This window comes from Python bivittatus, unplaced genomic scaffold (genome assembly GCF_059951505.1).
Source record: "Python bivittatus isolate LINGU-HERP-01145 unplaced genomic scaffold, Pbiv_v1 ctg000010_np1212, whole genome shotgun sequence".
Classification (NCBI taxonomy): Eukaryota; Metazoa; Chordata; class Lepidosauria; order Squamata; family Pythonidae; genus Python; species Python bivittatus.
This window is the reverse complement of record NW_028277029.1, coordinates 78,206-90,535: the sequence shown is the minus strand read 5'-3', so window position 1 is coordinate 90,535 and position 12,330 is coordinate 78,206. Positions and strand designations below refer to the sequence as shown.

At 44.9% G+C, this 12,330-nt stretch overlaps 1 protein-coding gene across 3 annotated transcripts in view; it reads left to right on the top strand.

Moving 5' to 3' along the window:
- Positions 1–12,330, top strand: part of NDUFA9 (NADH:ubiquinone oxidoreductase subunit A9) — a 28,176-nt gene that overhangs the window by 15,170 nt on the left and 676 nt on the right. For 2 of the 3 annotated variants that reach the window (XM_088143459.1, XM_088143481.1), the window contains exons 9-10: positions 5,950–6,045; positions 11,831–11,897. In XM_088143459.1, coding sequence (XP_087999585.1) covers positions 5,950–6,045; positions 11,831–11,897 — 163 coding nt within the window. The remainder of the gene's footprint in view (positions 1–5,949; positions 6,046–11,830; positions 11,898–12,330) is intronic. The other variant, XM_088143424.1, reaches the window with a different exon arrangement.

Here is a 12,330-nt window from a genome sequence, read left to right as displayed (position 1 = left end):
TAGCCTGGGGCTTTCCCCACGACACCAACCTTGCTCTCCAAAAGATCAGACAGCCGTGCATTTCATACAGCTTGTTTCCAACTTGGAAAATCAACCATATCCTTAAAAATGTGTGTGTGTATGTGTGTGTAAAATGAGGCTATGTGATATATTATAATATTGTTTGACTTGTTTGTAAAGCATTTCTTTCATAAAATCAGTCCTATTCACTCAAAGAAACAAACGAAAACAAACATCCCAAAGTGAGGAGATACAATTCTCCACTTATCTGTAAGCTCATGAATTTATCATAATCTCTCCAGGCCTGGGAAGTTTCTCCTTTCCCCATTCAGGTTATAGAGATGGATGGGCGGCTTTATCCAGATGCCATTCAAGGGTTTTTCCAACTGACAGCAGAGACTCCTTGGAAGGCTCGCTCGGTTGGAAGCACAGCTGGGGATGCCATTTATCCGCAATCACCCGCCTTCCCCCGGGGGGCCCAGCGGTAGAAGAGCTTTCTCCTCTGCCTGCGTGTCCCAGCAAGCAGGTATTAGGGACGGAGAGGGGTCTCTTCAGCTTCCTCTGCAAGTGCTGGCGTGCTGCACAGATGCACTGGTTTCTGGAGGCCTTGCAAAAGTAGGGACCTTTGAAACTTTTATACCCCCCCCAATGTATTTTTGTGCGGTTGTGCATCAAACACTTAAAAAAACCCCTAAGTATAGAAACAGTAAAGTTCAATTGTTTTCAGATGAAATAAAAAATAGTGATTTTGAAGCATGAAAAGCTAATTACAGGGGGGAGAGGCTGAGTTCAGATCTCATACCGATTTGCTTACAGTTGTAGAATCAAAGACAGGACCCAGAAACAGAATAATCAAGGCTTCGGTGCAGTGTTTATTAGGCAGTGTGTACTGGAGGGGGCCCCAGCGAGGGATAGTGAGAGACACCCCTGCAGGCAAAAGAGATGCTGTGATATTTATGCACTTCAGAAAAGGGGAAGGGAAAGGGATGCATGCATACATATTCATATGACGATGCAGGCATACGTAAGTAAGTAAACTCAAGTTACTTTCTGCCCCTCTGCTGTCTACGGTAGCCTTACTGAGAAGAAGAAACAAATCAGTTCAAGGTGCCAAATGCCAGGAAGAACACACCCTCCTTCAAGACAGATGCCTTGGCTGCTATGGGGATGTTTGCGATAAAGTATTTACAACCAAGCCTAGGTCGTGCCACCTCCAAGGGTTCTTTTATGTTTCGGTTTTATTAAGGCACTCTCATTCACTGGAAGGCTCTAAAAACTTACATTCTTCACCCAAAGATGTGTTTTCCTCACACAGTGTAGCAGTAGTAGGGCAAGACAAAATGGGTTAATACTTTTACTGGTTGGATTTTACAGAGTTTCACATTTTGTAGTACAAAGATCCAAATGTCTGATAAATTGGCTGTTGACTGAGATATTTACATAGTTTTCATTCTGGGAAAAAAGCTTTAAAATGCAGGTTCAGTCCTACCACATTCCAGCCCAGTAGTATAAAATGAGGGGGGGTAAACTCTGTGGCTCCTGGAAGTTTCCAGAAGGTAATTTTTAAGGTAGATGACATTACTAAATACATGAGAGTAACCCTATAAGTTGTATAAATAACAGGGTTTATTTTGAGTAAGTTGGATTCTGGTTTCATAAGATCAGCTTCAGCTCTTGTCCTGGCTGCTCCTTTTCTTGATTGGAGGGACCCCAGGCTAGTAGCAGCCCTCAGTCCCCAAAAAGCCGGTTTGCACAAGCCAAACTATTGCATATTTGGTTTTCTGTAGCGTTTGTGTGTACCCAGCTATTGTGTCTTACAGACTATGGTTTACTGCTTAGTGCTCTGTGTTCTGCTTATTTTAGCCACAAATCACACCTTGGTGCGACTTGTGAACCTGGCCGTAGTTAGAAACATGCCAGAAAGGTGAACAACTTCCTTGAGTCAGCTGGGAGGTCCCATCCCCAGGATGGGGCAAGGCAAGAAGGTCTGCCTCCCCTCAAACCAGTTCCCTACCAGTGGGCATCAGCAGATGGGTAATCATGGCTGGTGCTTAGTTCTACTTTAAGCTTCCTGTTAACAGGGTTGACAGAAGGTGAGCTGCTTGTTTGCTTTGGCTTTCCACCTGCTTGGCACTGCAGCTGCAGCAGCTGCTGGATGCAGAGGGATGACCACGGATGTGGGTTGCCAGGTGCTCCCTGTCTGAAGGCCCTCCTCCGTCTCTGGCGTGAGCAGCTGAAGAGAGTGAATACGGGGAGAACAGACCTGGAGGGTGGGCGCACATGCTCAGGACTGCTTGGTGGGAAAGCAGGGCCTTGCGACTGGCTCGGCTTCTTTTCTCTCCAGTTTTGGCTCTGCCTCCACCTCGGCTTAGGCCTGATTCGGTTTGCCGTTTGGACTGAGGTTGGACTCCTCGTTCTCGGTTGGCTGTTTGGGGTGTTGACTGAGCCTGACTCAGGCTGAGGGTTCCCCTCTCTGCTCTTTCTCTCAGCTTCAGCCGCCAAGGCAAATAACTCCCCAAGCCTGTTGGGACTGAGAAAAGCAATTAAAACCTGGCTATTACAACAGGCCTTTGAGGTGGAGACAAATAGAGGCAGATTTCGGTTATGTGTTGCTGGTATTGTCCTTAAACACATTAGTAGGTTGCTATTTTCTTTTGTCAATGTTTTGTTGTTCTTATTTTGCTTGCTTACAGTTTTTGAATGATTAAATACAGTGGTACCTCGGGTCACGAACGCTTCTGTTCACGACCAATTCGGGTCACAAACAGCTCCGTTCGCAAAATTTTGCTTCCGTTCGCGAATGCCGGATCGGGTGACGAACAGGATCCGCGGCCATTTTCCCTGCCGTGACACGTGGTCGTGGCTTCCCGTAGGGAGGGGGACTCTCCGTCCAAGCAATAACCGCCTCCCCACCCGCCTTCCTGTCCTGCACGCCGGAAGTCGCGTCGAGCAAGGTTAGCTCTCTCCGTGCTGTATTTTGTTTCATATTTTTGCGGTTTAAAAAAAAAAATACATATGGTTCAGAACGGATTAACCGTAATTACATTGAACCTTATGGGAAAATTTGATTCAGGACGCGACCAAAATCGGGTCGTGACCAAATTCGGAGGGGTCAGAACGGATTAACTGTATTTACATTGAACCTTGTGGGGAAATTTGATTCGGGTCGTGACCAGAGTCGCGGAACGAATTAAGTTCGTGAACCGAGGTACCACTGTACTCTGCATAGAGTCGGATCAGGAGCTGCTCCGAGTCTATAGTGGCTGGAATGGCACATAAGTGTAGTTAAATAAATGAATCCACTGATTATTATAGCTGGAATTTTGGTTTGATTTGTCCATTCATTTAGCAGGAACAAGTTTGTGTTAAACATCAGATTATAATGACTAAGAAACATTGTACAGGGATTTGCGGCACATCATCCTCCGTGTGTGGAGGGTTCATGGTTCTGTTATCAGGGAAGTTGATCATCTCAGTTTGTGTCTGGCAGTGGTCGTGGGCTACATGAAGGCTAACAACTGAGGCATAATCCAGACAGGATGGGGTGCCCTGACCTGGAGACAGAGGCGTTTTGGAATAGGAACCCATCCCATTTTGAATGGAGCAGCAGTCGTCGGAAAAGCAGGCTGGCAGGCAGGCAGGGGACGATTTCGGACTGAGCTTAGTCCCAGGAGGCGTTTGCTCAGTTCAGGTTGGAGCTGCTGCCACCTGACCTGCCACGGGCCACACTTAGAAGGAGAAAGGCATGAAGGAGCCCTTCCCTCCACTCAAGAAAGACTGTGGGTCTAAGCTGATGTAAATGAAATGTGCAGCCAGATGCGCCCACATCTGCCTCCCTTTTCCCACCTAAAAGCCCTATCCTTTGTTTTGTGAGTGCCTTTAAAAATACAAGATTAAATGGGTGCATTTATTCATAAAATTTAAATTCTACTTTAGTGGCCAGACTAGAGGAAAATCATGGATTATGTGTTGCAGGCTGGAGGGGACTTGCTACAAGGGTGAGTTGGCCCCCAAATCCAGCTGGAAAAGAAGAACATTCTTACAGGGCTGTGAAATACCCTAATCTTAACTTGGGTCTAGCAAAAGATGTTTCTGTTTGACCTTCAGTGGCAACACGTGACACTTCTGCATTGATTTGAGATCTGTCTTTTGAACAGTGCAAAATGTTTCATGTATAAGAATGATTTATCTTTTGAAAAAGACATTTGAAATTAAAATGTGTTCTTTTTAAAAAAAGGCACATTTTTGAAGCTGCTGAGGCACTTTTAAACTAATGTCTGCCTCATGTTAGGAGTATGTTCAAATTTAAAATACTTCAGTGTTCATTTCTGATTTTGATAAAGGAGAAAACACTGTAAAAAAGGTTTCATTTCTTATTTTGTCACCCAAATAATTGTAAAACAGCAGTTTTATGCTTCTATTGTAAGGTTCAGATTTCTGGGTCCAGAATAAGGTTCTTGAATGAAAGCTTGAATCTCCATGGGTGTGCCTTTTATTCCGTTTCAGTAATTAGCTACAGCAAAATAAAATAAAGCTGAGTAATGATCCTGAGCCCTCTTCTACATTTGTGTTTTACACCACCTGCTCTGACTCTCCCAGGGTCTTCCGTCCTGAGACCAGCGGTGCCTTCTTGCCTGTCCAGCAAAGAGGGCTGCGCTGAGGAAGCTCTGGCTGAGATCAAGCACAGAGTGGGGAGGGGAGGGGAGGGGAGCCAAAGGGTCCCTCCCTTAGCCTTTCCCGATGCTTGGCTGGATTTTCTCAGTCCAGCCCTCGTTCCTCCTCCCTCAGCAGAGGGCAGGACCGGGCTGACCTTGGAAGTAGCCAGGTCCTGTTAAGTCCTTGCAGCGGAAAGCCCGTGGGGAACAAGGGGCTGCGAACTACGCTGGGACATGGAAGAGCTTTCCAGAAGAAGGCGGTGGCAAATCGCTTCCACAGAGTTGCCCATAAAAATGCATGGTGGCATTTTTCTTGCCTTTACTTTTTCATCTCAGCACGGACCTCACCTTGCTTGTGAAGTGATTACATCCAGCTTTCCCTATGGCCAGGCAACCTCATTTTAGGATTTTCCATGAACTCAGTATTTCACATGGTTTCCCATCCTAAATCAAAGGTTCTCATGGTTCTTTGTTGTCATGTATACATAATGAAGGTTAAATTTCAACACTTCATTCCTCTTTGGCATGTCCATTTCCAGAAACCTGGGCCCTTAATATCTCATAATTTCAGTCATCTTTTGAATGACTCATAAGTCCATTAATAATTATCTTCACTTACCCTAAGCTGAGAGACTACCTTTATTGCCAGCCAAACGTCTAAAGCCAGCCAGCTTGGTATAGTGATTAAGGCATCAGGCTGGAAACCAGGAGACTCTGAGTTCTAGACCCACCTTAGAACCAAAGCCAGCTGTGTGACCTTGGGCCAGTCACTCTCCCAGCTCTAGGAGGCAGGCAATGGCAGGCCGCTTCCGAAACGTTGCCAAGAAAACTGCAGGACGGTCACCAGGAGTCAAGACTGACTTGAAGCCCCTCCCCCCAAAAGGAAGATAGATACAGTAGAGAGAACAGTGCAGTCACTGATTCGTCCAAAGACTCGTAGCTCAGCCTGTGCCCATGCCATCAGTGAAGGTGGCTGTGCTGACCACAGACAGGGCTGGAGCAGCAGCCGTTGGCAGCCTCCGTCCTTTTGTGGTTATGTAAACTCGACTGTTAGTTGCAATTAGCACATTAATGTGTCCGCTTCTGGTCTAACAGCTGTAGAAAGATTTGTGTAATTTAGCATGTTAAAATGTGATGGTGAAAATAATATATAGCACAAGATTGATACTTTTTTAGCTTTTACACTCTCCAATCATACATAACCTGCTTAGATTAAAAATATTGCTCAGAAGTTCTTTACTCATTGTTATACTGCATGTTTCTCATGTATGCAAATTGCTTTTGTTTTTTGCAGCCCTAACAGATACGTCTTGTATGACTTGGTCAAGTACATTTATATGGTCATGCACAGACCTTTCTACCCGTATTCATTGCCTCGTCCCATCTTCCAGTAAGTCCGATTGTTACTTGGTTGGTGGTTGGTTACCTCGTAAGCTCAACTTAAGGATGTTGAATTCCTTAGTTTTTCTTCTTCTGCGTCCTTGTGCCTGTGCGCGTCAGGCAGAAAACAGACGTACAGTCCGACTGTGGATTGACCCTGGGAATTCTGGTTTGGCTTGCAGTGGACCCAAAGGATCATGAGAATGGGGGAGGAGCTGGCAGAGGGGCCAGCGTTAAGACATCCTCTTCTCTCCCCCCCCCCCCAAATATCTCGCAACAGGTTGCAGTTGCCATGTGGCTGCTTTTAAGGTATTACAGTAGAGTAGTTGAGGGAACTACGAGAACATAGAGGGTGTCATTTGAGCCTTAACCGGTGGATGGAAATTCAAGCTTGAATTCTGTAATTATAGTGTTCATTTGTTCCATTGCCATCAGTGGGGCGGAAACAGGCTCTGTATCGATCTGAGAGAACAATAACCTTGAATTTATAAACACCCCGAGAAATCCCACGCAATGCCTAGCCACCCTTCTGTGTCAAGCAGGGTGGTTGAACCTCCAGTTAACAGGGTGGGTGGGATTCATTTGTATAAGCTTATGTTCAACAGCTCTAGGCCGTACTCCAAGGGGGGGGGGAGGAATCCATTGATGTAAGAAGTGCTGATTAATTTTAATTACCTGTAAACTGAGGAGCCCATTTGTAACAGGCATCCCTTTCTTCCACATTTGCAAGCCTCTCTTTCTTCCACAGGCATAGACGAAAGTGCACACACTCACGCTTCTCTTTTTCCAGTGGAAGATCAAAAGAGGAGAAAAAAGGATGGAGAGCAGAGGAAGAAAAGAGAAGAGGCACGAGGGTGGAAGGGAAAGAAAAGAGCAAGCGCAGGAGTGGGAGGGTGTTTGCAGTAAGCCACCCAGGCATTTGTGGCGGGCTCAGAAACTGGCTAGCCCTGCAGGGGCTTATTCTGCTGCCAGCCTCCTTGGACTCAGGGAGTAGCCCACCCAGTGCTCTGTCCCTCGGGGTTCTAGTCCGGATTACAACATCTTCGCCTTCAAGGGGGAACAGGGTGAAATCCTTTAGGCCTTCTCACCAGCCACACATAGCCAGAGGGTGTCTGCAGTGGGGCAGGGCTCACTGCCTGTAACCGTTTTTAAGAGCAGTGTTCTCACTATATTTAGTAACTTTGTTGTGTTTTTAAATTAAAGAAACTTCACTCAGGTGCCTCTTAGCCTCAGAACTGAAAGGTTTGAAGCTGAAAGTAGTGTCTGGTTGCAAGCACTTTTTCAATGTAGGATGGAAAGACTGAGCCAGGATTAAACACAGAGAACTTTCTAGGGTAGATGGCGCTTGACCTCCTGTATGCCTGCTGAGAGGGCACAGCCCTTGTCCTCCCCATCTCCCCTTTGCCTTTTGCAGTGACAGCATCTTCCTATTCATTCTCTCTCCTTCGTTCTTTCAGAAAAGGTTGAGCTAATTTTCGTTCTTCAACTTGTGCACCTTCTGTTCTGTTTTCAGCTTCGTTTGACTCTGGCTCTCCAAGGGCTGCCTTGTTTCCTTAAGATTTACAGCATTGACAAAGATTCGCAATGCAGACTTCAGCAAACACTCCTGGGCCTTTTCTGTCCTCCAAGACTCCCAGGAGGGCTTCCCTCTCCATTGTCATAAGGCCACCAAAGTGACTTGTCCTGCTTGTGAGCACTTTGGTGAAAATTATGTTATGGGTGGCACTAGTTATAATAGCTACCCCAACCATTATAACAAAAGACACAATCGCTACTGAGTTTTGTCTTCTAGCCTTCTATTGGCATTGTGTCCTGTCTTCAAACCAGCACCCTGCTAATAGGAGGCCTTGAATCAGGCCAGTAAAATCAGTTCTCCTCTCTTCACCAAGCCAGTTGAACAGCGATGTTGGGTGATCTTGAGGCCATGCATAGACGACAGTTATGTGCCAAAGCAGGAAAGAACCATCATAGCCACCTCCAAGGTGTGTCCCCAAATCCAGTCTAACAGAAGACCTCCTGGGCCGTATTCGTCATAATGCAGAGGCAAATACTTGCAGTGGAGTCAAGGAGATGAGCGCGATAGGTCTGCCAAGAAGGTATCAGAAGGAGCTTTCCTTACTGAGAGAGAATCTCTTAAATCTCTGCTCTGGGCTGAGAAGAGGCTCCCCCTGGAATAATTTAAACCCGCCCATAAACCACAACGGGGCTGGTTGCTCTTCCCTTCCAGCTGCTGCTTGCTTTGGTTGCATCTCCTGGGCTCCTCTTTGGCCTTTGGGCTTCTGGGATCTCCCTCTAGTTTGGCCTTTTGGCTCAGCTTGTTGCAGAAGTGCCCGTGGCTCGTGTTACCAGCTCAGTGGCCCAGGACACCGAATGCAAGCCTGACTCTTTTCCTTCTCCTGTTGCTGGGTTTCCTCAAGCATGTGTGCTCAGCTCCTTACATGTTTCTGGAGAGTTTTATCCTGGGAGTTTAAGGCCACATAATAACCCTTAGCGGGCAGGCTGTAGCAGGGCAGTGAGCAAGCCAGAGAGATACCTAGGGCTGGTCTGCATGATCAGCTTGGCCCAGGCTGAGTAGGAGCAATGACCATTTGAATGTGTCAGATCCAGGGTGCCGTGAGATTCTCCTGCCGCACTTCATGTCATTGCAGGCAAACAAGTTCACAGTGGAAGAGTGTGACAATGGACTTTTTAAAAGCAAATTCATTGGTGGACAATGCTATCTCTCTGTATCTGTATCTGTATATATCTGGCTGTCTCTAAGGGCTATCCATCTTGTCAAGTGACTCTGGGTGGCTAACAAAAACATATGTACAAGACAATTATGGACATGTCTTATTCTTTAAAAAACATGAGAAATCCAAGAGAGAAGAAGACTCTGTTTTCTTTTCTTTTTGGTTCCCCCAGTCGAGGAGGGGTAAAGAAAAACTGGAACCACCAATCTGGGGTCAGATAGAACATTGGGCCATTGTGGTGGCTGAAGCTGAAGAAGGGGATGAAATCCAGAAAAATATTTATTAAGCTGACTTAATTTGCAACCAGTTTATTCCCAGGAGGCAAGCCACTTAAGGGTGCGGTGCAGTGCAAAAGATGCCTAAAACAGCCAGTTGAGGACAGAGCTCACCATGAAAAACTCAGCTTGCAAACGAAGGAATTTAGAGAGTGGTTTACATGCATCTGAGGAAAACCTGCTGGCTGTCTCTCCTTCCTTCTCTTTCCCAAATGAAGGAAAGCATTCCCTAAAATTAGCTTTGATGTGTTTCCGTTGACAGTCCTGCAGGGTAGATTCTGAAACATCTGTTATAAGGAACACATCTGCTCTTGTGGATTGAGAACGATAGAAAACACCTTTCTTGTTCCATCCTCCTGGCCAGTCAGAGGAATTCTCTGTTTTTCTACTAATATCAGACAAAATAATTATTACACATAATGTTGCAAAATGTTATGACAGTGTGTGGAGTATGACAAGTCTAGGCCACTGTTATGAACTGGCTGCTTGATAGATAGCTTTTCACACTTTAATTCTTATTTTGTTTGTTTTGGAGTGGTTTTATATCGCAAAGGTGTTTCCTTTAATAAGTCATCCACTGTTTTTATATTATTGCATTGGCATTAAGCATTTTAACTGGCTGGTCTTTGGTTGTAGGAACATTTCTTTTTTGTCTGCATTGAAATGAAAGTGATACTGAACTTCAGACACATAGTTTTAGACATCTAAGTTCACTTAACAACTTTAGCTCTCATTTTCCATTATATTTTACGGACTGTATTTTATCACTTATAGTTTTGTAGTAGCATTATAATTTTACTTACAGAATTTAAGGTGGTAATATCATCATAATAAATACTTTAGCTAGACATCTGTTGGAAAACCAGCTTGGCCAAGAGAGCAAGATCACAACACTTCCTCAGTGGTCTTGCTGATGGGCCAAAGGACTAGAGAAGGGCAGATGGTCCCTTTTTCCAAAAAGAGGAAAAAAGAACACTAGGATAACTATAAATTGGTTAACTAACATGAATATGTAGCATGTTTTTTAGTGGCCTGGCAGGGCTGTAGTTGTGCTGGCTTGGGTCAGCAAATGGAGAGGGAAAAGGGGAGAAGAAGCTCAGTTCTGGCCAGCTGGTGAGCTTAACTGGCTGCTAGCTAGGGCTGTTGTGGGAGATGTAGAAACAGCATTCCCATTGGCCTAGCCTGGTACAGGTAGTCCTTGCTTAATGATCATTTGTTTAACAATGGTTTGAAGTTACATGGCCTCAGAAAGCGTGCTTTGCATCCTGCACTTGCACTTATGATGGTTGCAAACAATTGCACCCCCCCCCAGTCACGTGATCGTGATTTGCAACCTTTTTTACAACGCTCATAAAATGAATCTCAGTGGTTGTTAGGTTAATCACGTCGTTAAGTGAAATCCAGCAGAAGACATCCATGGGGAAGCTGGATTCGCTTAATGACCACATGATTTACTTTACAGCCACAGTGATTCACTTTGCCAGTGTCATAAAAATGGTCATAAAATTGGGTCTGGTCACGCTTAACTGCCACCCTGCTTAACACTTTTCTGGTCCCTGTTGTGCTCGTTAAGCAAGGACTACCTGTATATAGGTGCTGGGGACTAGAGCCCTGGGGAGACATCCACCTCAGTTGCTGGGGAACATGCTGCTGTTCTAACCCAAAATTAGAGACAGAAAGAGGAGACTGTACAAAATGGAGTGGCTGGAGAGAAAAGTTGAGTTACTTGAGTGTGCAGAGCAATTGTTAGTTCCTGGTTGTGGGGGGAGAGGAAGAGTCCATGAGGGGCTTCCCTGGAGAAAGGAAAATAAAGTCCCAGAGAGACAACATCTTCACCCAAGACAGAAGGAGGGATTTGGCTGTCTTTGGTGAGGCCCTGGTCTCTGGGGAAGGAGTGGGCAGAAGACCCAGACAGGTTCTGCCCCCAACGGAGACGCAGACAGTGATCTGCTGAGCGGATCCAAGGAAAGGAGATGAGCAGAGCTGAGCACTAGCCGTAAATCCAGCAGATTCCTTTTCACTCTCTTTTGATAAGGCTAGAAACGGGAGGGAAACAGAGTGAAGGGAGAGGAAGTGAAGCAGTTAGCACGGAAGGTAGAGGGGAATAGTCTCTTAGGAGGAAACCTAACATGGTGAAAGCCAGGATCTTGTTGTAAATACCTATTGTACAGTAACTTCACTGTACATAGTAACAGAGCATAAAAGTCTCCACTGGCTTGGTTTCTCTGTGTCAGTTGCCGTCCTTGCAAACCAAAGTACACTTCCAGTTCTAGAAGAACCCCGGCACACTGTGACAGGATACCAGGCAGAAAGCTGGAACAGATCATTAAGGAGATAGTTCGTGAAGATTTAGAAAAAGAATGCATTGTTTCTCAGGAAGAAGAGGTTGCTCATCTGTGACAAGCGCAAAGCGGTCTTCTGGGCATCTGCAAAATCCACCTTCCAGCTCCACCCCAGGAGCTGTTTTCACTCCTGCTTTGCTTTTCCTCTCAGCCTTTCCTGCCAAAGCTGTTACAGGCTGAGCATAAAGGGCATGTCCTTAGGGTAAAGGTGAACGCATTTTAAAAAATTAAAAACTTCAGTTACAATCAGACAATGTGCTGTTTCCCTCAATAAAATTTCTAGGTTGCGATGATTAAGAAGTATGTTCTGTTCAGTCATCAGAGAAATCTGATACTGATAATGATATATTGAAAACATTAATTAGAAACCAAAGCAATTCTGGTTTAGATATTGCGTGTATTCACGTGAACAACTGAATTTATTTCAGTGTTGCTCTTAATTGCAGTTTCATTGCAAGATTTTTTGAGATAAATCCATTTGAGCCGCCGATTACAAGAGACAAAATTGATCGGGTAAGTGCAGAATTGCAATCATTTATACTTTTCATTTTCATTTTTGTTGTTTATAATATGCCTACCTTCATTAGCAAAAAAGACAACACAATAACCAATGTTACAAAATATGTTGTACCAAAATACAGAACATGAATGCATTTGCATTTTTTTTAAAGGCCAGAAAGAAATTTTGATTTTAACACTGAACACAATATTATTATGGCTTGTTCCTTAGTGTGATAGGGGCAATTCCTAGTTTTGCACTGGAATAAATCACTTCCATTTTGAAATACTGTAGGTGACATTTCTAAGGAAGGGAACAAGGGACAGGAAAATATGAAAGTCTTAAGATAAAGGAACTTGCCCTAAATGTTTTGCCTACTTAGTGCCCAGTTCAATTCCCTAGTCTTACCACACACAGCCCTTGACTAATTTCACAGCACACATGGGT